This window comes from Coturnix japonica, chromosome Z (genome assembly GCF_054131305.1).
Source record: "Coturnix japonica strain WE chromosome Z, WE-NBRP24, whole genome shotgun sequence".
In the NCBI taxonomy this organism is placed as follows: domain Eukaryota; kingdom Metazoa; phylum Chordata; class Aves; order Galliformes; family Phasianidae; genus Coturnix; species Coturnix japonica.
Window position 1 is genome coordinate 63,860,880 of NC_140702.1, and position 26,255 is coordinate 63,887,134.

Below are 26,255 nucleotides of genomic sequence, written 5' to 3' on the forward strand. Positions count from 1 at the left end.
CACAATATTCCTAGATCAAGATGTAATCCAGATAGTAGCACTCTATTTCCTACGAATCTTTGGCAACTGCAGGCGGAGAAGGGATCATTTCAGAGAAGATGGAACAAAAAACCCCACCACCTCCACAACAAGGAAAAAAAGAAAAAAAAAGAAAAAAAAAAAAGAAAAAAAAAAACCCTGCAGATTTAGAATATCAACTATTAAAAATGTAAGCAAATTGACTGCAGAAAAAGATAAAAAAGAATCTTCATAGGGTCGAAGGAAAAAACAAACAAACAAAAAACAAAAAAAAAACCCAAAGCATACAAATGTAGCTTAGGGGTTTTTCCCTACCTTACATTTTCACAGAAAGGTGAAAATTGAAAACACCCTAAAAGATAAATTGGCCTTTCCTTCTTGCTTGACTCTGGCAGTTCATTTTCAAGTTTGGTTTTGTTGTTGCTTTTTTTTTTATAATAAACTCATTCTACCCCCTTCCCACTTTCCCATTATTATCCAGAAAACAATAATCGTCCGAAGGTATTTTACCATTCTCTGCCATACCTCACCTCTTTTTTTATTTTATTTTTTCTCTTTTTTTTTTTTTTTTTTTAAACATATGAATTTTTACTTCTACATGCAGTAATTCCAGGCTTTGGGCATATCTACAAAAAAATTTTAAAAGTGGACATTTTTCATTAAAAACATTCTTCAATTCAGCACATTTAGTTTTTTCTTTCTTCAAATTAAAACAGCTCCCCATGACTATTAGCCCAGGGAAAAAAAAAAATTGAAAGGCAATTAACTTACATTAATATATACATAAATAAATAAACAAAAAAGGGAATAAGGAAATAAAAGGGAAAAGAAACTAAGAGAAAAAAACAAAACCAAAACCAAAATAAAACAAAACAAAAAAAAAAAAAGAAAGAAAGAGAAAGAAAAGAGGCTCCAGCCTGCTTCTCTTTAAACAAAGGAAACATTTATCTGATCCCATTCATCCACTAGGGAATACTGATCTTCAGAAAGAGGTGACTGAGGTATTGTTAGCCATTCTGTTTTAGACCACCGTAAGTCAGTACTTCTAAAAACATTCAAAAATTTATTGGAAGACAGGACCCCCACATGCTTCATTCAAGAAGCACTACTAAACAAGTAAGCAGATTTATTCTGCAGCTTAAATGTATAGTAGATATTTTAAGTAGTATCAATCATTAAACAACGTACTGATCTGTAAATGACAGAAAGAATGGATAAGTCTTGCAAAGCTCCAGTTCAAATGAAAGTTGTTTCCTTACTGACAACTTTGCAGACTGTTATATGTTCATTTCTCTCTATAACGTTACATTCTGTGAGATGCGCATGTAATGCTGGGTATCTTATGCAGTTTTCCTTCACCATGAGAAACAAACTCTATTTTCTGCTAATAATATCTACAACATTGGGAAGCCCCATTTTGGTTCATCCTCATTCTGAAGACTTCTCTGCTGCTCCATTGCACCTTCTTAAATTAGATGCAACATACCAAGGTTCTGACTGCACCATGCAACACTCTCTCTTGCCTGTTCTTGATACGCAGATGTGCGCACACACACGTATCCTATTTACCATCTCTTTAGGCAAGATTGTGTCAGCATAAAGCACAGCATACCATAGTATGAGTAGGTGGAAACAAAGGCTGCATTTTGTCTACAAATATTAGAGGCAGCTCAAAACTTTTCAAAGAGGATTTACTGATATTTTTACTCTTGAATCACTTATATGAATATCTCTAAAACTGAAATACCGGAATGTTTTTGTTCTACAGTTATAACTAAAAGAGAGGACAAAGATACGATTCTCCCTTGCCTTAAACTTTTAAGTAAATATGACAAGATCATTCTGATTTGGTAGTATTTTTTTTCATGCTGAAAAACAGCACTGCAGCAACAGATGAGTTGCTTTTTTGTATCTTTGTTTAATCTTTGAGTTTACTTGGATTTGGAGGTCAGAAGGATTTCAGTACATTGCATTCAATGTACTTAGCAAATGAAGAAATAAAGTACAGTCTTCCCTCTGCTAGGCAGCACTACGAATAGCTATCTGCCCCCTGAAGGCATTGAAGCTATAAGCTTCATTTTAAATGTTTATGTTCTGAGATATCTAAAGATGATGTTAATCCTTTAGCAATAAATAGATGTAGGTAGTACAATACCTAGACTCTGAAGTAACTGGGGGGGGAAAAAAGTGTATTTTGGATGAGTTTAATTGTACCACAAATGTTAATAGTTTTGAACACGTATCATACACTGAACACACACCTTGCTGTTGGATGCTTAGACAAAACATCATTCATTCATTACATAGAAAAAGTTTTGCCTGTTGCTACTGTAGTCAGTCTGGAATATTTCATTTGGGCAAAGGCTTGAAATTAATCTGAGAGCAAAGCTCTCACAAGACTTTTTGACAATAAGAGAAATATTTTTATGGAAAGAAAAGACAGACAGGTATGATACATTTGCTGAAGCTGTGAAGATTACGAATCTGAGAAGGTAAATGCTGTCATAGTAGAACATGATGATCTATGGAAGTGCCCTTTGTAAATTACTCCACTGGCAGAATATTCTTTTAGAAAAGAGAAGAGAAATATATAAGTAGCTTTCCAGCCTAAATGCAGAGCTTTGTACTAGATCATGAGAAGAAAAAAAACCCAAAAAACTGACTTTCTGTTGTTGAACTTGCACGGTAACAGTGAAAGAACCTTGACCAAATTTCTTTGTATGGCAAGAATATACTGAAGTTGTGAGATAAAAGAGACCTTCCTCTGATATGGGAAGGTCATTCCATCATTACTGACTGATGATGAACCAGATAATGCCAATACAATTAAGTCGGTGGCACCATGTAAGTAAAAATTCTACAAAGAACAAATACACCCATAAACAATATGTCTATAGCTTCTCTTTTACAAAGTCATCCTGACCACTCGTGATAACCTAGGGACTGGTTATATTAGTCTCCTAAGTGATAGATGGCACTGAGTATGGAAGAAGTTTTACAAGCTGCATTAGCACTTTTAACATATATTTTTTTATTTTCTTCTGTAAGTTTGAAATGATTTTTTTTATATCCTTTATAATGCAAGCAAAAACAAAATGCATTACATTAACACTGACTCAGCCACCTTAAGAATTTAAAGTTTCAAAAATACTTTTTTTTTCCTCCCCTGTGAAATGGTTTCACCTGTTCATTTTACTTCTGTACTTTGGGTAGCAAAGAAATAAGCTTCTGTTCAGGAGGTTAAACACACCCCTGATATCTAAATATTACAGTTTTTGGACTGCATATTTTCTAATTATATTGCAGTACTTGCATCTTACCTAACCATTCATGATACTCTCTCTGATCATCTTTGAGCCTCTCTACAACTACTTCACTTTCAAAGTTGATGCACCAAAGTCCCATCACTAGTCACATTCTTGGTTGTAACCAACTTGGCTAAAAAACAATTCTTAATGGGATCAAGAACACAGAACTCATATTTAGAAGAATCACTAGCTTTTCAGTCACACAACAACTTCAAAAGATTCACTGCAGACAGTATCTTCATTTTCCTGTAAATCACTTTGAGGTAAAGGTTCCCAGGTGTTCAAAGAATAACCTTTCACCTATCCTACATGCTCTTTTGCTAGAGGTATTGCTGTTATGCATCAAGACCAGGAAAAAAATAGTTAACAAACAAAGTGTAATATATAATACTTAGTGTAATATATAATACTTGCTTGATAGTTTGCTTCTGGAGAGAAACACCATGAATTCTCAAAGTGCTATGCCTTTTAAAATTCATTACAACATGATTCTCCAGACATTAACACAGGACACTACCATAGGGAAGCATGAGGCCTCCCTGTAATATTTCTAGGAAACTTAGACTGATTCACTCCTCTGATTATCTTTTACTGCCAGTTCAGGCCAGCACTGAGAGAAACCTGAGGATTATCAGAAAGGACTTTTAGGGATTAGGGCAGTTAGTGAACAAAGAGGGAGCGGATGTACAGGTGGTGCTTTCCTGTACCCCTTCAGTGGCAGGGAGGGATACTTGAGAGGACCAGGAAAACTCATCTCATAAATGCATGGCTGACAGGCTGGAGCAATAGCAAGAACTTTGGGTGTTTTCTTGACCATGGGGTGGTTTTCTTGGTGCCTGGCCTGATGGCTGCTGATGGGATTAAAATCCACCTGGAGAGTGGTCATAAGTGGTGTTCCTAAGGGGTTGGGGCTTGTCCTGTTCAATATCTTCATTGATGACCTGGATGTGCACCCTCAGTAACTTTGTGGATGACACCAAGTTGGGACGAATGCCCCACAGAACAATCTGAACAGGCTGAATAGCTGGGCTGAGGCCAGTGGGATCAAGTTCAACAAGACCAAATGCCGAGTCCTGCCCTTTGGCCACAACAACCCCAGGCAGCGCTATAGGCTTGGGGCAGAGTGGCTGGAAGACTATGTAGAGGAAACAGATCTGGGGGTGTTGGCTGATGCTCAGCTGAACATGAGCCAGCACTGTGCCCAGGCCAATGGCATCTTGGCCTGTATCAGAAACAAGAGTTGCAAGCAGAAGCTGACCATCCATACTGTACTGATGTTTGTCTGTTGCAAAGGCTGAGAAGCTGGTGTTGACAGAATCTGAGGAACGTTAACAACTTACTGTCAAAAGATTTTAAGAAACAGCAATTACACTGTACAAATGGGAAGGACAAAATACTTTTCTATTTAATATGATCTTAATCACCTTCACAAGGAACGAACCTCATTATAATGGAATCAGACAAACTCTCCCTGAAAACCTAGCTAAAACAATTCACAATCAATACTAATAATTTGTTCCTTCACCCCTCTGAAATCAAACACAGACTCTTGAAAAGACTTGTAAAGGGCTGTCTAGTGTGTTATGCATGGCCTGCATAATTTCAGCACATTCCAGGAAAGCAATTTCTTTCTCTGTTACGAACTGAGAAAATAATTAAGAGGTAATATCCCAAAGTGAATTTGCTAAGAATAAATATCATCAAATCAAAACAGTTTGATACTGAGAAATAAAGAGAAGTTAATGTCACACACTTAAGCATGACTTTCTAAACAACTTCTCATTTGTGGTAAAAATGGGTAAACAGAATGTGGGCAAACCAGTGCAGAGCACAGTCCTAAGAGTAGCAAAAATAAAACATCTGTCAATGGCAACTTTTCAACTAATAGAGATTACCTTCACTAATCTAAGGATTACACTGAACTTTATTGTTAGTTTTTTGGACTGTTTGTCATTTTTTAACTATTCCTCCGTCTAAGTCCTCAAGCTGTGTTGTGTGTACAACTTAGGGCAGTACAACACCAAGGCAAATAGGCAAAATAGAATTCAAATAACACTAAAGATATTTAGAGGCTTAGAAATACATACTTTATATAAAGATGATATATAAAGATGATAAAAAGAAGCAGCACTGTTCAATCTGTAGATTAGATGGTGGAAGATACTATAACAGTCTTTGATATGTGCATGAATGCTATATGAGAGAAGGGACATGAATCATTTTTCCTCAATCACTGTAAAGAAATCAAGAAGTGTTATTCCTAACTCCAACAAAAACATTAATTGCTTTCTAGAATTAGGAATTCAAACAAATTGCAAGAGAAAAGAAACCACTGATGACACTTTAGCTGGAAACTAGATGGAAATCATTGGGAGTGACACTAACGCAGCTCATCCAGTGTGAGAGTAAGCAGACAGGAAGCATTCAGTTCCTTTGGTGCTTTATTCTCTGAAATCTCAAGATTCTCTCTGGAAACCTTCCCAAAATTTGTATAATATAAAATATATATATGTATTTCTTTCGATTAACAAACTATGCTGATGTATATTTTCAAATAGTGTAACTTCATTTAGAATTCAGACTTAACGGGATAGTATATCAGACAGGTAAACAACACAGATTTAGGAGGGTTCTTTTGGAATTGATTTTGTTCATTTTCCACTTACTCTTTCAATAAATTTAAAGGAAGAGTCCCACCATTTTCTCTACAGTTTGGAACACTGTAAGAAAAGAAATCAGCTTGGGCTGTTCCAGCTTAAAACTGTTGCATTTGGAAGCATCCTTGTGTAAAAAGTTAAAACTTGAAGAAAAAAGAACGAATGCTTCTTTTGACCCTGTCAGAAAATACTTCAGAATCAATTTTTTCCACCTTTCATTCAAAGGAGAGAGGAAGAGATTATATTTCCTTTGGCAGCACTGAAGTCTGCAGAGATTTGAAAACAATTGTAGTTCCCCTCACAATCCATTACATACAGAGACCAAGTAGGAAAGAATCTCTCTGGAGAAGTCTTATAAATACTTGAGAAAATAAAAGTGATCTTGCCAAATAATTCAGAAAACAATCAGGTACCCACACTAATTTGGATGACAGCAGCTTCTAAAAAAAATTGTTGGGCATGACTATAATTCTCACTGTCTTATAAAATATTTGAAGGTTATATTGAATTGCTTCCTATAAGACAAATAGTAACAATTTCTGGATGAAATGCAAGATATTTCTAGGGACTGAGGGTTAGGGGGGGGTGGGGAAAGGTGCCAAAGTTTAGCTCAGTAAGGGTTGTTGTTACTCTCTGCAAACATTTCCCTAGGAATTCCCAAAATAGTATGGAGACAGGACTGTAAAAATAGGCACTCTTCTCTTTGGAAAGCAGTGGTTTAAGCCTCACAGAAGCACAGAAGGACCCAGGTTGGAAAGGACCTCAAGGATCATGAAACTCCCCTGCCAGGCAGGGCCACCAAACTTCTATGTTTAATAGATCAGGTTGCCCAGGGCCCCAGCCAGCGTGGCCTTAAACACCTCCAGGGATGGGGCATCCACAACCTCCCTGGGCAGCCTGTTCAGGACCTCACCACTCTTCTAGTAAAGAACTTCCCTCTAGCATACAACCTAAATCTTCCCTCTTTCAACTTAAAACCATTTGCCCTTGTCCTACTACTATTGGCCCTTTTAAAAAGTTTATTCCTCTCCTGTTTATAGGTTCCCTTCAGGTATTGAAAGGCTGCAATGAGGTCACCCCGCAACCTTCTCTTCTCCAGGCTGAACAAGCCCAGCTCCCTCAGCCTGTCCTCATAGGGCAGGTGTTCCAGCCCTCTGACCATCCTTGTGGCCCTTTCCAACAACTTTGTGTCTTTCTTGTACTGAGGGCTCCACACCTGGACACAGTACTCCAGATGGGGACTTACAAGAGTAGAATAGAGAGGGACAATCACCTCTCTATCCCTGCTGGCCACTCTTCTCCTGATGGAGCCCACGGTATCATTTGCTTTCTGAGCTGCAAGAGCACACTGCTGGCTCATATTAAATTTCTCATCCATCAGAACCCCCAGGTCCTTCTCTGCCGAGCTGCTCTCAAGGACAACTCCTCCCAGTCTGTACAGGTGCCTGGGGTTCTTCCAGCCCAAGTGCAAAACGTTGCACTTTGCTGTGTTGAACCTCATTAGGTTCACCTGGGACCACCTTTCAAGCCTGTCAAGGTTCCTTTGAATAGTATTCTTTCCTTCTTCCATGAAGAAAGAAGTCTTCCTCAAGGTAGACTTTGATTTATACAAATCTTTAAAAGTTGTCTTTAAATTTGTGTGTGTGTATATATACGTGTGTGTGTAGATATATATATATACACACACACATATTAGAAGACAACTTTATATATATATAACTTGATATATAAATGTATATATACATGTATATATATATATACACACACACATATATATATTTCTTCTCTAAAGCTCCAGAGTGGAAGGAAGGTATAACAGACAGACAAAGGACTTCTGAAATCCATTACCATTTTGGGCAAAGGATTCCACAAAATATTTTATGAGATCAACAGAAGGAAATTTCATCTTCACAGATGAATCACAGGAATGAATTTTCAATGATAGTTGATGAGGTAGTAGGCAACAGAAGAAAGTAGAGCCAGAACTCTGTTCATACTGAGAAAACTAAAATTTATACTAACAAGGAAGGATAAAGCCCAACCTAAAACTTTCTGCATAAAACTTCAGCTGCTCTGGTACCTTTACTGGAGCAAAAGAAGCAAAGTAATAATTTCTGTATCAGAGAAACTACACTCCATCCAATAAGTGAACAATCAATCCAAAGAACAAATATTACTTGTCCCCCCTCAAATATTTTCTTAAGTTACAAACCAAACTTACTCCTCATTCAATTTCTGTCAATCAGACAGCTATCATTCAGCTTTAAAATGATTTAAGACTTTGCAACCACAATCTCCAAATTACCACATGCCTTCGCTATTTCCATGTCAAAAGTACAGAAATGCCATGCAGTCTGTACTTTTATCTTCAATAATCGCCTTACCTTTCTATACTACATAAGAAAGTATAGGTATCTTAATATCCTTCTCTGAGATCTTTTTCTTGGCTCACACCTAGTGCCATTCTTTCTGTCCTCCCATATAATTACATATTTTTCTGTTTTTCTTTATTGCAGTTCACAACATGTCAACCAACCTTTCAAAGGCCACTGACAGCAGCAATGAAAATTTCACAATTACTTGTTTTCTCATCACTGAAAAATTTACTAGCACGATCAACAACCTTCACTTCAAATCAAGCCAAAAAATCACTACCAGGAATCATACACTATAAGCAGTCTTCTAATTATCTTGATGCCTTCAGTACATATATAAAATCAGATTAGAGGAAGTAAATGCAGGGTTCCTGAAGCATCAAGAACTCATTCTCTCAATCAGGGTTCATTAACCTCAAAGAAGGCACAGTGGTACTACCACTGATAATGCTATTGCAGTTATGTGCTTTATCATCAAGAAAAATAACTCTTATGCGTAAGTAAATAAAAAAAAACACCTCTTGCACTTTTTCAGTACCCCTACTGCTGAAACAATACAATATGGACAGCAGAATCAGACTCTTTTCAGAAAAAAAATAAAGAGATATCTTTCAAAATGGGTTCTGAGACAGCCAATTTAGACAGCTGCAATTTAACAAAAAATAATTTGAATATTATTCTGACTAAGTAGTTATCACATATCTGAATGGAAGAAGCTTAGTTTCGAAGTCTTGTGAATACAAACATGGATTTTGTGGAATTAGTTTAAGAAAAACAACCACGTTTAGTCTTTGGCATTTATACAGCTCTTACAAGTCCTTTAGCACAAGATCTCCTGAAATAATGATGCTGCTGGCACGCTATACAAAATACTTTTCACTTGCATTTAAGTCACTTTTTTTTTCTTTACATCACTGCCAATATGCGTATATATTAGATGAACCACATAGATCAATTAGCAGTCACAGAATCGAAGGATAGTTCACTTAACGCCTCAGAAAGTCTACGGTCCATCTGTTGGCTCAAAGCAGGATGAGCAAAGTCAAATCATTATGCACAGTTTTATACTTGAAAACCTCCTGGAATAGAGAACACACAGATATTCTGGACAACCTTTTGCAGTGACTGACTGTACTGATAATTAAAAAGGTTTTCCTTATATCCAGACAAAACCTTCCAATTCAATTTATGTTCATTTTATCTCATACTTTTTCCAAACCACTCTGAAGAGCCTCTTGACAGGTTCGGGAAGGTTCTGTAAGCTCTCCCTGACTTTGAGCACTTGATTTATCCAAGCTGAACACGCCTAACAACCTCACCTTCTCTGCAATCAGTCCCTTCTCCCTATCAACCTAACCTGAGTATCCAGAAATAATCAATTGTGTCCCAGGCTTAGAAAAGAAGAAAGCACTCTTGTACCTTCCTATTATTCCTATATAAAACGTAAGTACTAAAAGCTTCTACCAAAAATACACTCAAGTCCCTGCTCACTAAGTCTCATGCATCTCCATAACTGCTTTTTAACAATAACATTATAAGTAATGGTATGCTTTCTAGATTTTAGCATAAAGAATTATTTTGAGCAGATTTTTTCTGTTCCATTTCAACTGACATTTTTCCCTATTCCTTCTCCATAGCTAAGGTGTTCAGGTTTCATTTATGCTATGTGTATTGTGTTCATTGAACTACTTTCAATTTCATGATCTTTAAATTTCATGATTGCAATTAAGACGAGTTGCATGTTAAAACACTTTTGAGGTGGTCAAGAGTTAAATACTCGTAATGCTGCCTTGAAACTACTTGTTATGCAGAGCAACTGAATCCATTCTTATAAACAATTCAATCCTCACTTTAGAAAGGATTTTGAATCCTTCTGTCCTCCATTAATTTGAGATATGTTTTGAAGTACCATTTGTCAATTTTTGGACCTCCAGAAATTTCTTCTGGATGAGGGCTCAAAATAATTTTGTTACTGAAATCTAATTACATACTCCTTAGTCCTATTGGTAAACAGAATTCAGAAGGACTAACTAATTACCTCTTTAAACTCTCTATTCCTTTAAATTAAGAAAAATACATTGACACATATGACTGCTAAACTACCTTTAGGGGTTCCATCACTTCCAGCTGGAGAACAGACTGACTGTGGTGACCTCAAGGAAAAAGATGCAGCATTTCTTATTGAAGGATCGCCATCCTAAAGTGACAATGATAAAAAAATTTTATGAGCATGATTATTTCACAAAATAAAGAATGAAATCAGTACATACATGGATAAAATTAATTAGCTGAAAAAGAATACAATAAATAATGGAAAAATATTTATTTATATGAAAATCTTTAGAATTTAGACTGTGATATAGTAATGCTCCAGAGCACAACAGCTCTTAGAAGAGACAATTACCAGAATATTCATATCTAGAACTTTCTTGTTACAAGCAAATATATGAGCCTTATAGTGAAAGGTTGATAAGGAGAAGTATGAACTCTATATAACAACAAATAAAATTGAATATAAAAATTAGCTTTTAAAGCACATTAAACAGTTCTTCCACTTAGCCTGCCCCTAAAGCATATCTAGAATGCCATCACAGTTTTACATTTAAGCAAAACAACACTTCTCATTCACACCCTCCAGCATCCCAACCACACATCTGGACTGAAGAAAAAAACCCAAAAACTGCAACACCCCCAGTGAAGCAGTTCAGATAGTCTTGCATTTGACACAATCTGAGTGATTTTAGCAAGTTAATTGCCTATCTAGACAGACGGTTTTATGGAAAACAAATTGATGGAAATTAAAAGGAGTTCCACAACACAGCAAAAACCACAACAAAAGTTTTACTATTCTTCTACCTTTGCACAAAGCAACTTGCTTCTTTATCTTTAAGAATGTAAATGTGACTTTTTTCCCAACATCGGTATTTTAAAATGAAATATGAAAACTGTTATTCAGATTCCCAGTTTTCCTTAAATCGCTGTCACGGAGCCCTCTGCTGGCCAAGATTATATAGATTCAGTCAAGGAAGTAGATTTAAACTTTGATAGAAGGGTATTTCCTATCATAAGCATTGTTTTCTAAACAATTATAGGATTGTTGGGAAAAAAAAAAACAACAAGTCAACAACTTTTACATCTACAAGAAGATAATTTCTGCAATTATAAATATAATTTCTGCAATTATAAATAAATTGTTAAAAGTTGATTATTTTAAATTAAATCTTTTAAAGCGTGAAGACTGCAGAGATGTTCTAAAGTTAATCTCATTCCTAACATTATTTCGGCAGCTAGTAATCTAGTGTGCCTCATATTAAGTTATCAGTATTCACACAAAGTTCTTTCATAGAACTCCTTTTTCCTTCTTCCACTTATTATTTTTTTTTCTAACCTGAATTTTCTGTCCCTAAATACTTTATATCCTTATAGTCAGTTTCAGCTCAGTTAATAGAATGTTAGATGATTCAACTGTAAGTTTCTACATGCTTCTATAAATAAATAAATAAATAAAAATCGTAGCAGGCTGTAAGCCAGAAAGCTAAACTGGCAATTGAAGTAGATAGAAGCCTACACAGATGGGTCATTGCACACCCCTGTTAGTAGTGGCTAAACAGACAGTTCTCGTGTGCATAGCAGCAGACCAGCTACCATACTTTGCATGTCATGCAAAGGAATAGTTCATGCAATCAGATCAAAGAAAGAGTTTTCCACCTGACAGCAACAATAATTACAAAGAAAAGGTTAGAGATTGCCTCACGCTCAGATCTATGAATATATCACCGCAATGCCTATGTACCCTCAGGGGTATATGTCATTCTTTCTCCTCCCACTTTTCACAGTGGTGAACAGCATTTCCAAAGTCCATGCTATTTCTTTTTCCCACCTTTGTTCCTGAAGAAGATGACTGTTCAGCCAAGACAGACTTCTGCCCTCATTCTGGCTGAAAGACCTATAGTAGACTCATATAACAATACCTGTTTTATTAGTTTTTAACTTAAATCCTTAGAGAGACTTCCAATCCTGGCAGCAAGCGCTATACAATCCAGCACATTCTTTACATGCAGCACTATCTATCCACCTACCCTTCTCATGCCTGTTTTTTCAGTATCATTCCCTACAACTGGAAAGATAAAGGAGAATAGCATTTGAATTTCTGAATCTCCTCAGTGCCATGAAGTCTCTTTTGATTGTTCTTGGACTCCTCAAAAACAACAAGAGTAGATGATAACCTAAAGGAACATACAAGCCTGTATGCTAGAGAGTTTTTTGATCCTGTAGAGCTCAATACTGATAATGCTAAGGTTGGGTCTTTACGGGTAAGGATCAGAGGAAGGCCAACAAGGCTAATAACCTGACAGGAGTCCGTTACAAATCACCCAGCCAGGAAAAAGTGACAGAAGTAGTATTTTACAAGCAGCTGGCAGAAACCACACAATCGCTTGCCCTAGCCCTTTGTGAAGGACTTTAACTTATCAGACATTTGCTGAAAATACAAGTACAATCCATCAGAGAGCAAACAGTCTAGGAGGCTTGTGGAGAATGTGGAAGATGACTTCCTGACACAGTTGTTAAGAAAGTCTATCAGGGGAGCTGTCCCACTAGACCTGCTGTTTGTGAACAGAGAAGGCATGATGGGAGACATGATCAGAAGCCCTTTTTAGGCACAAGAACCACAGAGTAATAGGTTTCCAATTCTTGGTGAAGTCAGGAGGAAGGCCATCAAAATCTTGGACTTCTGGAGGGCAGACCTTGGACTATTTAGGAAATTGGTCGAAGAAGTCCCTTGGGAGATATTTCTGAAAAGTAAAGCAGTCCAGGAAGGCTGGACGCTTTCTTAAGAAGGAAATCTTAATGGTATATTAAGAACAGACCATCACCTTGTGCAGTAAGATGAGCTGTCACAACAATTGCATACAATGCTACCAGTTTTGGACAAAATGGTTGGAAAGCTGCATTGCAGAAAAGGATCTGGAGGTCTTAGCCAACAGCCAGCTAAACACAAACCAGCAGTGTGCCCAGGTGGTTCTCCTGGCTTGTATCAGAAATAGTGTGGCCACCTAAGGATATGTCTGTGCTCCTGTACTCAGCACTGGTGAGGTCACGCCTTTGATTCATTCTGGGCCCTTTACTATAAAAGAAAGACACTGAGGAGCTGGAATATGTTGAAAGGAGGGTGACAAAACTGGTGAAGGGTCTGAGGAGCATCTGAGGGAACTGAGATTGCTTAGTCTGGAGAAGACAAGGCTCAGGGGAGAACTTATCATTCTCTACAACTACCTGAAATGAAGGTGTAGCAAGGTGGGAATACATCTCTTCTCACAGATGACAAGCAATAGGATAAGAAGTAATGGCCTCACATTGTGCCAGGGGAGGTTCAGGATGGATATTAGTAAAAATTTCTACTCTGAAGAGTGACCAAGCATTGGACCAGCCTGCCCAAGAAAATGGTGAAGTCACTGTCTCTGGAGGTGTTCAAGAAAGATGGAGATGTAGCACTGAGGGACATGGGTGAGTGGGCATGATGGTGATGAACTGACAGTTGGAGTTTATGGTCTTAGAGGTCTTTATCAATATTAACAATTATATGATTCTTTGAAGTAACCTGGAAACATCCCTAACCAAATACCCAGGGAGTAAGCAAAATTTGCTGAATGACTAGTTGGCAGATCAGGCCCCTGCTCCCCTCTGAAGGAAGTCATGCATGCAATAAACCACACTGTTTTCTTTACAAAGGTGGTCATGATGCTGGGAATCAGTTGACCTAACCCTTGTGACTCCTGTACCATAGATGGATCCTCAACCATGACTTTATGTGCTTGTCCCTCCTATTCCAGAGATTCATAGCTATTGTGAAAGACCACGTGAGAAGGCAAAATAGACCAGCAACTAACTTCTGATGAAATTTTGTAACTACTGTTATACCGTTATGTTGCAGGCTTACAGTACTGACCTCACAGTTCAAAGACCTAAACAAAAAATACTACAAAAATCAAGTGTTCTCTCTCAAGAGCTGCTAAGAGATTGTGTTGAGCTTTTAAAGAATCATCAAACCACATCTGCATGATTAAGTTGAAAATTAATCAAAAGTTTAAAAAAAACTGTGGGAACTTTGTTTTTTTTCAGATATTAGCATTCAAGATATCAGAAAGAATTACTACCACATGAACTAAAGCCACAAGGAGAAAATTTCTTGTAAAGAAAGCAAACCATAATGTAGACTAGTAAGAAAAACTGTCTGTAGGATCTCTTGCCTTTAGCAGTACTACAGTGCTACTGGATACATTGCTCAAATATGTCAAGTCTAATTGAGAAATACGGGAGTATTTTGAGAGACAAGATAACTGTACACCTACTTCGAATCTAGTATTGCTAGCATCAATATATTGATGTAATAACTGCAGTGACACCTTACCAATTTGTTAACATAGACTTGCAAATAAGTAAAATTTTTTGCTTATCATAATATCAAGAGAATGCTACAAACTGACGCAAAGCAAAGACATCTTCTACAAGAAATGAAACATCACATGTTAGAGTTACCCAGTTGAGTGAATATATCTGAAACTTAAATGTTTTCAGTGGTTTTAGAAATCAACAACACACTAAAATATCGGTCTTACAAGGTGACTGAATATGTTTTATGGTAAATTGATTTAGGTAACATACATCGCTACTTAATCTGTGCACCATCTGTAGGTAGTCTTCATTTGATCCATGTCTAGAATTATCAGCATGATGATTAGCTGAATTTCCAGACAACTGACTTGAAACTTTACTTTCATGGAGATTCCTCATCCCAGCTGTGACAATAGGACAAGCTGAAATAGAAAAAAATAAAAAAATAAATTAAAGAGTAAATAATTATGCTGATATATACATACACACTCCTTAGCTCTTAAAATTTCATGAATGTTACTATAAAAGAGGAAATTATTGAGCTATATACAAGAGGTCTGGAATCTGGACAAGAATAGCTTTTCTTGATTGTATCCTATTGCCACAAGTATCCTGAATAAAATCAGGTATCCAAGATTTAGATTTTAAATCTTCTTTAAAATTCAAGATGCATGTACAGATCAGGCAAGCTCTTTCCACATCTATTCTGGACCCAATTAGTATTAGCCTGGTTTACACTACAAAGGTTTATTAAAGTGAAGTAAACTGTCAGAAAAACTTACACAGGAAAAAATGAATTTTTTTTTTTTGCTGGTGCAGATAAATGATGGACATCTAATAAAAGCCTTAGGATTTGTTTTTAAGTTGTCATATATATATGATAACTACATAAAATAGGTGTACACTGGGAAGAAATGTCATGTGAAGAGGTTTTTTTTGTTTTTTTTTTTTTGTTTGTTTGTTTGGTTGGGTTTTTTTTAAATACTGTAACTCTGTAATTTCCAGAGGAGGATGAAGGGAGGCCTCATGGCAGCCAACAACCACCTAGAGACAAAAAGCAGATAACCAGGTCTGATGATCACTTCTCTCTGGTGACAGCTACAGGACCCAAGGGAATGGCACAGAGCTGTGTCAGAGAACAGTTTGGCTGTGTGTCATGAAAAAGTTCTTCACCAAATGGTGATCAGGCCCTGGAACAGTCTCCCCTGAAAAGTGGTCATGGCCCAAATTTGCCAGAGTTCAAGTGGCTTTTAGGCAATGCTCTCAGACACAGGGTTTGATTTTGGGGCAGTCCTGTGTGGAGTTTAACTTACTCCCTGTACACACCTTACAACTTGGAATATTCTATAATTCTGTGATGTTCTGCAGGTAAACAAAGCTAAGTACACAACCAAAAAAATTTCTATCGATACAAAGATCCGTATTTAGCTTGTGACTCTTTCAAGATCCATGAAACGTGTACATGAAAGTAAAACTGACATGACACAGGAGAATATAACAAACAACACAGACTTACCTTGCTGTAGCTGAGGATGCGGTGTGTAACTTGGAGGATGTGAATATGGCATGTATCCTGCAGGGCTTTGAGGAGCATATGGACTAGGCACTGGACTGTTCTGTTGTGCCAAAAATCTGTTACCAGAGCTTGTCTGTGGTGGCACAAACCGGCTACAAATGAAATTTTAAAGGATTTGAGAAGTTGTAAAAGCAAATTCAGGCACAATGTCATTATTCTGGAACATTTTAACTTCCGGAAAAGATATAATTCTAAAGCAATGAAGAAATCTCTTCAAAAGCGGCATTTAAATCTATCAGTGCTTTCTCAACTTCAACTACTACTTAAGAGTCAGAAAACAGGTGCTATATTAGTAAAAGGATAAAAAGCATTTAGAAGATTCCCATCTAATAAAAGCAAACAGCAACAGAAGTTATAGATTATATTTACCATAATAAAGCAAATTTCAATAGTTGTATCTTATTAGAACCTTATTGGAATCTTTAATGAAAATGACATCTTATTATCAAATAACTACAAGCTCACTAGAATTAACAAGGAAGTCATCTTACTTAAATATGACATTTCCAATAAGATTTCAAATAACTTTATCTAACACAACTACACTGCGAAGATACAGGAATATAGGCAGTTAGGTAGGACCTGATGCAAAGTTTACTGAATATAATTTATTCTTTCATTGGATTTAACCTGAGCAGATACTATAGATAGAATGTTATGAAAATCAAACAGGTTTGTGATGGAAATGTATGTATGCTATAGCTTACATTCTTTCATCGGTTTTGTGTTGCTTCTTAAAATAAAAATAAAACAAATACATGCATTCATGACTCTGTTTTAGGCAGTAACTCTGTGAAGGTAAGCTTCCACAGAAAGAAATAGCAAAATATCTAAAACAACGATCTTGAAAGGAACTTGAGAAAACACAGCACATTGTAACATTCTCAATTCATGAAACCTTCTTCTTTACCACTTTTAAACATAAAACCAACAAATAAAATAAAGCCACAACACTTAACAGTGTAGTGGGGTTTGTAGAGACAAAAAGCGTCCTGTTTGCCAAAACAATTACTACACTAACTTGAAATGAAGTGTGAAATAACAGTTAATTTTAATAACAATGTCTAATATCTCCTGACTCAGTTTCAGCCCAGCAGCCCATTCTGGGCTGAAACTGCACAAAGAACTTCTTCCTCTATTCTACAGTACCTCTTTTCACAAAGACCTAGCCTACAGGCACATCTTACCTGAAAGAGTCTGAAAAAGTACAAAAAAGTTGAAGAGGAAGCAGATGGTTGAACCATTGGACCTATCTTCCTATGAATGGCCTTTTGTGTAACTGGTAGAGTAGAATTCCATGCTTTTTAACAAGACTTTTTTTTCCACTCTTCTGACATACTAGTACTGCTACCCGTGCTGGAACACACTCTCTTCTCCCTCATACTCAGACACAGAAAGAAAACAACTGAAGGGGTAGTAGAAGGCAGGAGGATTACTTAAGAGAAGCAAAATCTGCCAAAACTGTGCAAGAGAACAGAGAGTGGAGAATGCTGACTTGTCCTTAACACAAAATTAACTGACACACATGAAGTGAGTAAATGTTAAATTTGACTTTTTCAACAGCAGAAATTCATCCTGCTGTCAGATAAACTCAGGGTTAATCTTGACATTGATATTCTTACTTTTACTCATTTACTCAAAACTAGAATTGAATGTCACTGTAGGAAGCACTTTAAATTTGCTGCCCCTTCCCTCCCTCATTGAAAATATTGCATTACCTGGAAGGGCTATGTGAAATAGTGGTTTGTTGATAATTGGAAGATGCAGGACTACCACGCATAGAATTCTGAGAAATATTAAATTGTGGAATCATCATCCCTATTGAAAAGAAGACAGTAGTATTAAATATATGCATTTCATTTCAGAAATGTTAAATATCTGCAACAGTTAGAAAACATCAAATAACATTCATTCAATGTAAGAATATATTTTACATTACAGAATGTAATGTACCATTCCTAAAGAACCATTCCTAAGAACCATTCCTAAAGAAATGTTAATTCAGTTACAAATTTCAACAGGACTTCTTTCCTCTTAAGTTCTTTAAACTTTGCAAGACAAAACCTGCTATTACACAGAAACATTTTAAAGCAGAACATACACTCACACTCCAGCGTGTACCATTTTTACTGAACTAATTAATAAAAATTCAGGAACTTCACAAACCAAAAGGACTCATTAAATTTATCTCTTATTTTTTAAGCAAGTAGAGGTAACAATCACCTCATGCAGGGAGGTGTGAGATAATTTCTCACTGCTGTTAGTTGGGTAACACCTAACAGTTTCTTCTCCAATGCTTATGATAACATCTCTCTATTCTGCCTCTACTACACTTACAAAGTGAATCAGTGTGCTAAGTATTTTAAACTGCAAAGCAAAAACAATGTCTCTAATTGCAGATATCCACAGCTTGTACAGTTCCAGACCCATGCTTTGGAAACTCAAGAGTTGACCTACATATACAGGTTGCACGTACCACAAATATTTATCAGTGAGATTTAAAGTCAATCTTTTTTTCTCCTTTTACAATACCACTATAAAGAATTTGCTAACAACCACATGATACTAGAAGTTAAAATAGTGAAAGTACATAAAAACTTGCAAGACTTTTAAACACATGTTCTTAATGACAGAATAAAATATCTCATGTTTAAACAGCATCAGAATCCATGTACAAACTTCAGTTTATGAAGCCTTAACAAATGACTGACAGAAATGTATGGAAGCACGTCAGCGTTGCAATAGTTCAAACTGAAGATTTGATAGAATGCTTAGATTCTATCTAGTCTGGAGTGCCTGGAGTCATCAATAATTTAAGTACTGTCACAGAAACATAGAATCCTTAGAGTTGGAAGGGACCCTTGAAGGTTTAATCCAACTCCCAGGCAATAAACAAGGACACCCACAGTTAGATCTGGTTGCACAAAGTCTGGTTTTGACTGTCCATCCAACCTACTATCACTGATTTCAATTACCACAACATGATAACCCTTCAGGAATGCAGCCATTACCACCACCCCAGTACGTGTGAAGTGCTGCGTTCCAATCAAATTAACACATTTAAACAAGCCTAGATCAGGAGTGAACATCCCTAGTTGCGCTGAAAAGAAATCAGATGTTTGCATACTTTACTAGAAATGTTATTTCATTATCCCGAGTAACAGCAGAGAATGCCTCAGCTCCTGTGAAACTTGCTTAAATGAACACTGGCTGCCTCTCACAGAGGCAAGTGAGAAATAAACTCCTGTCCACAGGTACAAACCACAGGGAGGAATGTGCAAAACATTCCCTGGGTGTTTCCTGTACAGTGACTTTCTATTGGAGGAAGCCCCCTCAGTGCCCTGTTCATGTGCTGCAGACACTAGCAAAGACATATTATTTATCAGGTAGTTATAATTCATTATTTTTTTCTTTTGGTCAAACTGTTTGAACTGTGAGGGTGGTGAGGTTCTGGAGCAGGCTGCCAAGAGAAGCAGTGGACACTGCATCCCTGGATGTGCTAAAGTCCAGGTTGAACACTAGACCACACGATCACTAAGTCAGGGCAAGCATAGCCATGGCTGGGACTTCAGAATCAGATTTCTTTAAAGGTCCCTCCTAAACAGAACCATTCTTTGATTCTGTGACAGTGATCAGGCAAAGATACATTAAAAAAAATTATAGTCACCAATTAAGCTGAAACACACTGGACCAAAACTAGAATGCTGAATTTGTCCTGTAAGAATATTAGCAAGTCATGCTATTTGGTCACGATAAATCCGACCAAAGTGAACCAAGAGCTGAGGCCCACCCCAAGTCTGAAGGTAATCCAGAGGCAAGAGGGTCCCCTTTGTTTATTCCTTCTAAATTGTGTGCACTACAAATACTGAGTCACAGCACCTAGCACTGACTTTTCTGAACACGGGATTCAACAGAAGGTAGAAAGACAATATTCAGAAGGAAGACAGTAAAGAAATCAAAAGAGATGAGCTTGAAATACTAGGAAAAAAAAAAAATAATTCTTCAAGCTGAAAAAAACGCATTCTGTAAGATCTCTACCAAATTGTTCTACAAATATTGACTACAGAGATTACAAAATCTGCCCACACAACAGAAGAAAAGCAAAGCTTTCCTGCCCTGATAAAACCATATCCAAGCCCTTTCACCCTGGATATCTGAATGGGATATATATTAACAGTTAATAAGACTAACAAAAGTTGCCTAAAATTAGCTTAAAGACTCACATATACCAAGATAAGAGATTGCCTTTTCCCACTGAAAATGATGTCACACTTTGTCCACCTGTTTCAAACAGATGTTTCAGTAGGGAAATAAAATATTATTTCCCAAAATTCCAGGTAGTCACTTCACTGCTTACACAAATATAAGCACTTTTAGAAGATGTCAAGATATAAAACTCACTATCATTATCAAACACAAAATAAGGCATAGATACCACAGGAGTAGTCCAGACATGTTTGTTCTTAGTATTAAACCCTTAAATATATACAACATATATACAATCGGTAAATAATAGAAAAATCTTACCACTTTGTACCCCATATCTGTTTTGCATGCTTTTCTCCCTGAAAACATTAGGATTCCTTGCCAGGATAGCTTGCAGCAAAACTGGTGTATCTCCCTCTGGATCATCGCTGCCAAGGTTATCTTTCAATTCTCTGTGATTGTGGAAGAAAGCAGATAAAGAATGAAATGTATTATCAAATTCTGAGAAACGATGGTCAGATTAAAAAAGAATTTAAATGGCCAGAATGAGAGAAAAAAATCAGACTGCTAGAATAAAAAAAAAAGAAAACAAGTCTGCAGAGCATTGTCCCTTCCTCATCTTAATTATTATTAACTATTAATTAGTAATTATTTTATCTCTTCGTAAAAGATCCCTACAATTCCTCAAAATTAGTTTCAGTTCTTAAGCACAAATATCCATGGTTGCCAGCTTCAAATGCTTATGAAAGTATCTTATGCCCACTTTCATACACTGATCTTCTCCACTGATGAAGAATACTTTGGATAACATCAAGTAACTAGCCTAAGAGTGACAGTAAGGTTTTATATTTTATTTTAAAAAGAGAAAATAGTTCAGAGGCAATTGATATGCTATTGAAAATGTAATAGATTTTTTGTAAATACATCTGTGCTTTTATTCTTTGTTTGTTTTAAAGACTTTTAATGGCTACTTCCATTTGACCAAGATAACATATTGGAATATGTAGGAAAAAACAATGCTGTCAGCACAAAGCAATTAAAAGGACATACTGCAAAAAGAAACAAAATATTCATAATCTAAAAGTAGACATTTGCTGATTCTTTTAATATCAGAGTTTCATAACTAAATCAGAACCATCATGAGTTTTACACGGTCACACCAAAGCTCTTCTTTGGGTAATATCAGTTATATAATTTATATATTATACATTATTCAGCAAACTGGAACATAAATAAGTCAAGAGCACTCAAAACATTAAGTTTGAACTCATAACTAGCATTATGGAACAAGTTGTAGATCAAAAAGAAAAAGTAAACAACAAATAAAGAATGAAGTTATACTTCAGAGCTACATGAAAAAGTTGAGTCTTACACAGTGGTAGTCTGCTAAACAAACCTAATAAAAAACTTCCAAATTCCAATGTTCAGATTCTCACATGCCTTTCAACCTTAGTTCATTTTAATCTCAAGGAACAAGGACAGTGTGAAGTATGAAATACATACATGTGATCTGTTGACACCTGATTGAGACTGTGGATGAGCTGTGAAACCAGATTTTCATCCCTGCAAGCCAGAAGGCAGTTCACTTCTTCAGCTATTCGTCCATTGAAGAGTAGGCTTTTTGTTGTTGTAGCAGGTAAAGGTGATGGAAGAGGCAGCTGGTTCAAAACTGTTATCAGGGGAATGAAAGAAGTTCAGAAAAATTTGACAGAACACAATCACACAAATATTACTCCCTTATATGATTAAGAAACAAAACAACTCTGACCAATACAAAATATAGAGCCATTAATTACATTCTCAGTTTATTCTTCTGTTGTATTAATTTCTATATCAGTTATCTTCTCAAGAGAAGATAAATGTTCCCCATGTTTTTTAGGACAACGTGCCTTGTCCATTCCAACTCCTTCTTTCCATACAAGGGGGGAAAAAAAAGGGAGAGAAGGGGGGAAGTTGTAGTCATAAGTCTTTTTTTTTTTTCTTTACATTCTCCCAAGTCTCTAAACTTTACATGAAAATTACAGATAAAAAGCATAAGCACACCTAAGCAAAGCACAGGGTCTAATGCCATCTGAACTAGTTCAGTGTTTCAAAACCACTTGTGTGAGGGAGTTTGACCAGTGACTTCTACCAGTTACCGACACTGACTTTCCTTAGAATCTTGTCTGTAAATATTTAACGCTAGAAAATTCAGAAACTCATGATTTGCAGCTTTATGGTCCACTGTTAGGCACGCACAAACATACATACATATATATATATAAATAGCATCTTCCAATTTCACATCTTAGAATAGAAGAACACAAAAAAACATTTCAAGATTTTTTTTTTCCTCTCAAATACACCAGTTTTGGTTTGTGTTTTTCATTCTTTGTCTGTAATTAAGGTAGGAAATTAAACTCAATTTTGGTGTATACAACTTTAGCTGCTCTTAGAGAGTTTTTTCAAATTTTAACAGTATGATAATAATTCATTTCCCTTACATGCTAAACAATCAAGAAAGAGGCCTCATAGGTCAAGCTGCTTATTTTCATTAGCAGCCCTTTGCATTTAAATATTAGAGCAACTCAAAATTGAGTAAATATATTTCAAACGCACAGCATGTTTCACAATTCTCTTTCACTAAATGTATGATGTCTTCTATGATTTTTTTTTCTTTATCTGTAGGGTACCCATATCTGCTTCTGATGGATTAATTTAATTCTGAATTATTTTAAATGCCAGGTTTACTTCAGTCTTCATTGTTATGTTTTCAAATTAAATTTTATTACATGTTAAAATTATCATTATTTTATATGAAACTATTCTATTTATAAGTAAAATTACAAATTTAAGTTGCAACAAAACAAAACCAAACTATTAAATGACAAACCTAATTTAAATCAGATTTTTTTTAGCAAGTGGCTTTTAAAATTTTTAGTAGTTTGAAAATACAAATATCCATGAAAGTGGTAAAAAAAAAAAAAAAAAAGCCCCCAAAAAACCAAAAGTACTTACGATCTGTAAGACTAGCAATCCCTGCAAGAGTAGTGATGGGAACATGAGGCATATCCCCATTCATCCTGAAGTTCTGGGATGGTAGTGCCTACACAGATATTTTAGTTCAGGTGCCAGCTATCATTACTTCCCATCTCCCAAGCACTGAAAAAAATGAAAAAGAAAAATTAAAAAAAAGCAAATTACATTAGGTTTACTTATATTTATAAGTGAAACGTAGGCAATAATCTCAGTTGCATACTAAGTAAATTTTGTCAAGAGTAGGTAGAACAATGTTAATTTAAATATTAAATGGCATAAACCAGCCAAAAATCTGGTGTCAAAAGCAAAGCCCTTCAGCAAAAACACAGCAAAATAAGGCAAACAAAATATTTTCTTAGGTTACACAGTACCAATAGTTAATATCTGATTATTAGAAATACAAAATAATAAAACAGCTATTAATTTTACATCTTCTTTAGAAAGAAAATTGGTAGCAAAACTCCCATTGCATTTTACTGATGTGGAGAGCACATAATCCATAACCAGCTAAAGTGATGAGTTGTTACATTCACATCTCAATTTTGGAAAAGAAAGTACTTTTCATAGACAGGGTGGCTACCAAAAATAAAAGCAGACATAAAACATAGACTTAAAAATGAAGGAAAAAATGTGAAATATACAAAATCTTAAGAGTATTTACAAAAATCTACTTCAAAGCTATTCTGAAAATCCCTGTGACAAAACTACTGCTAGCAACTGTATCTCCATTCCACAAAAAAGAAAGGCTTGTTGCAAGACTACAAAACTTACAAAGATTACACACTACAATTTACTATTATAACATCAATGAAATGACAAAAATTGAACATGATGGTGTTTAAAGACAGACAAAATAAATTAAAGGAAAGGAACTTGATATAAATATGTCTATCTACTATGGACAGTCACCTGTGTTGATAGTTTCTTAAACAGAAAGACTTCCTCATAAGCAGATGTTGTCTACTGTTGATGCTGAAATTACTCTCTTTTTATGTCACACCAACAGCAAAACATAGGACAGTCTTCCTAACAAATATATATAGATTTCAAGTGAGATAAGAAAACTGCATGATGTAAAGTTGTCATGAACCACGGAAGTTAACTTCTCAGCTTCCCCACCTACACATAACTGAATTATTTTAAAATAATGCCAACGAGGTTAAAGAGTTTTGACTTCCTCTGCAACACCTGTCACAATCGCATTATTACCAATAAATTACATTTGTTTATTAAAAATACAGTTTATTAGAGGTGTGAAATCTAGCTAAAGAAATCGCTGCAGACAGATACACTGTTAGGTTATTTTGGTTTGCTTTTAACTAGGAGGAAACAGCCTTCACATACCCAGTGTAGTTTCAAATACTTATTAACCTTATTCACCTGAAACTAACACCAACATATGCAGAATTTCAGTGGTTTCTTAGTTCCATAAATAAAATCTTCTTTAAAGAACAAAACTGCAACTTTACTTGTCCCATGATGAGTCTGCAACAGCAAAACCACAAGGGCTACTATTACTTTCAGTATTTAGCCATGTCAGTATTACTGGAAATCTGGTCAGAAACACTTAAGCAAGGAAAAATAACACCAAAAAAATGTTATCACTTATGCTTCCTGATTGTCTGGGTAAGATTTAAACATCAGAGGCAGCCACTATTAGTTAAGAGTTCTTCCCTGGCACTACTGCCACAGTAATTAAATTATATAGATATTCAAGTGCGAAGAATTCATCCAGACCAGTAAATTAGAAACTTTCTCCACGGCTACACAACTTGAAATGAGAACTGCTAAGGTTCAGATCTAAGACTGTAACAGGCTTAGATGGTCAGCGGAGGAGGAAACTTTACAAAGAAGTGTTGAAGGTCTCGTCTGTTTAGCTAACAAAACAAAGATTAAGAGGGAGTGTGTTTTCTTTCTATGTACAGCAGATAAATGCGGTTGAAGAGGAGGAGTGCTCAAAACATATGCTGATATAATAATAAACAGAAGCATGAATACAAGCAAGAAGGTTACCAGAACAGAGCTCCTCACCAGCAGAGCAACCACTTTCTGAAACAGCCTTCTCCTTAGAGAAGCAATAGACTTAATCAACACCTTTAATTTGAGATGGATCATGCAGATGTTAGAGAAGGGATGGGATGTGGTTGCCTGCATCAGCAAGCAACTAAGCACAGTGATTCAAGAAGACTCTTAGAGCACTATGCTCCTGTAAGTACGATGATGTGAGTAACAGATGAGAGCAAGAAAAAAAAAGACAAAAAAAAAAAAAAAAATGGCATTTTTAAACTACAAACATAATACGAAGAAACTATATGGGAATATCTGAGTCCAGAGTTTGCATTTATTATGTTTAGTGCAGAATTCAATCTTACACATATGACTCAGTTACAGAACTGGAGACTCGGGTCCAGTGAAAATTTGATGTCAGATGAGGAATATTGGTAAAATCATTCATTTAAGGGAATTTAAAATATCAGTCAGTTAGGGTAGAAAAACTGACAACACAAGAACAGACTCTTGCCTTCAAACAACCAGAACAGCATTAATGGGTTGATAGATGGACAAGGTTGTATTGTTGTTTTGTCCATTCCTGAACAATAAGAATGAAAAGTAATAAATTGTAGCAAATTACTATCAGCCACAAAGAATCAAAACTTAATGTTTAGATGGTATTTTACATGATCACCTTTGCAGAGTACCTACT

The 26,255-nt window shown here is 36.0% G+C and overlaps 1 protein-coding gene across 13 annotated transcripts in view; it reads right to left on the reverse strand.

The window, feature by feature from the left end:
- Positions 1-26,255, reverse strand: part of NIPBL (NIPBL cohesin loading factor) — a 140,231-nt gene that overhangs the window by 59,812 nt on the left and 54,164 nt on the right. For 12 of the 13 annotated variants that reach the window (XR_014939728.1, XM_085529880.1, XM_085529882.1 and 9 more), the window contains 7 exons: positions 23,531-23,674; positions 22,037-22,202; positions 20,855-20,985; positions 18,046-18,145; positions 16,268-16,419; positions 15,022-15,173; positions 10,462-10,555 (listed from right to left, as the gene is read on the reverse strand). Coding sequence is in view for 12 of the 13 variants with exons in the window: in XM_085529880.1 (XP_085386006.1) it covers positions 10,462-10,555; positions 15,022-15,173; positions 16,268-16,419; positions 18,046-18,145; positions 20,855-20,985; positions 22,037-22,202; positions 23,531-23,594 (859 nt within the window). In the remaining variant the exon portion in view is untranslated. Of the gene's footprint in view, positions 1-10,461; positions 10,556-15,021; positions 15,174-16,267; positions 16,420-18,045; positions 18,146-20,854; positions 20,986-22,036; positions 22,203-23,530; positions 23,675-24,931; positions 25,037-26,255 lie in introns of those variants that run through there. The other variant, XM_085529878.1, reaches the window with a different exon arrangement.